Genomic DNA, 894 nt, shown 5'->3' with positions numbered 1-894 from the left:
AAACCATCAAGAGTTTATTTACACACTTATTTTATAACTTGCATGCTCCGGGGTAACTATGAGGTCCCTGTATCCATTGCCCCTCTGCTTGGTGTCTAAGGCAGTAGGACTGTGTCTGTGTCCGTGGCACAGGAGCCGTGGGCACTCCCTGCTACTGGCATCCCTCACAGGAGTTCCCAGGGTCTCAGTGCAGCAGGCAGTGGCTCCTCCCCTGCGGTCCTTGCAAGAGAGCTTATTCCTGCCCTGCCCTTCCTCCCCTAGCAGAGCAGGGAGCAGTGTCTGGGCTGCAGTCTGCAGCAGTTCCCCTGCCCAGCACAGCCTCACAGCACCCAGCACATGTGGCCCCCTCCCGGGGCCCTGCCTGCCCCTAGGGCTGCTGGTGGGCTGAAGCAGTCCCCTGCTCCCTCTGGCAAGCTGAGCCTGCCCCTCCCCGGTGCCTTTGCAGTCACAGGGAAAACCAGGGCAGTCTCCAGCAGTCTCCTCCTGGTCCTGCGCCCCCGTCCCCTCCTGTGCTCAGCCAGCCACACAGGGCTCACAGGAGGGTCTTCCCTGACTTGGGGTCTCCTGACAGGCAGGTCCTCTTTTGTGCCTGCCCCAGCAGGGCTTCGAGGGGGAAGAGAGGAAGAAAGGACACTGTGTTTCTCTCCCATGTAGCCTCTTGCTGCCACCTCTACAGGGCTCGCACAGGGGCTCTCTGAGGGACGGCTGTGGTAAGGTCCTTTTCCTGGCTCCAGACTCTCTCTCTCCCTGTCTCTTCCCTTTGTTCTCCTCCCCAGGAAAAACTGCGCTCTCTTTTTAAATAAGACCTCTCACCCAATCCCAGGCCAGGATTCTTCCCAGGTTTGCTAACATTACTCTCATTCAAGGAGGTTTATACCTCCATTGCTTGAGACT

The 894-nt window shown here is 58.4% G+C and overlaps 1 protein-coding gene across 1 annotated transcript in view; it reads right to left on the bottom strand.

Annotated features, from left to right (window-relative positions):
• LOC149865239 (GTPase IMAP family member 7-like) overlaps window positions 1-338 on the bottom strand; it is a 1,263-nt gene extending 925 nt beyond the window's left edge. The window contains exon 1 of the mRNA XM_090049835.1: window positions 325-338. Coding sequence (XP_089905961.1) covers window positions 325-338 — 14 coding nt within the window. The remainder of the gene's footprint in view (window positions 1-324) is intronic.
• Window positions 339-894: the final 556 nt, after the last annotated feature.

The sequence above is a fragment of the Crocodylus siamensis genome, chromosome 5 (assembly GCF_052110815.1).
Source record: "Crocodylus siamensis isolate JL-2025a chromosome 5, ASM5211081v1, whole genome shotgun sequence".
Taxonomy (NCBI): domain Eukaryota; kingdom Metazoa; phylum Chordata; order Crocodylia; family Crocodylidae; genus Crocodylus; species Crocodylus siamensis.
This window is presented reverse-complemented; position numbering and strand designations above follow the sequence as displayed.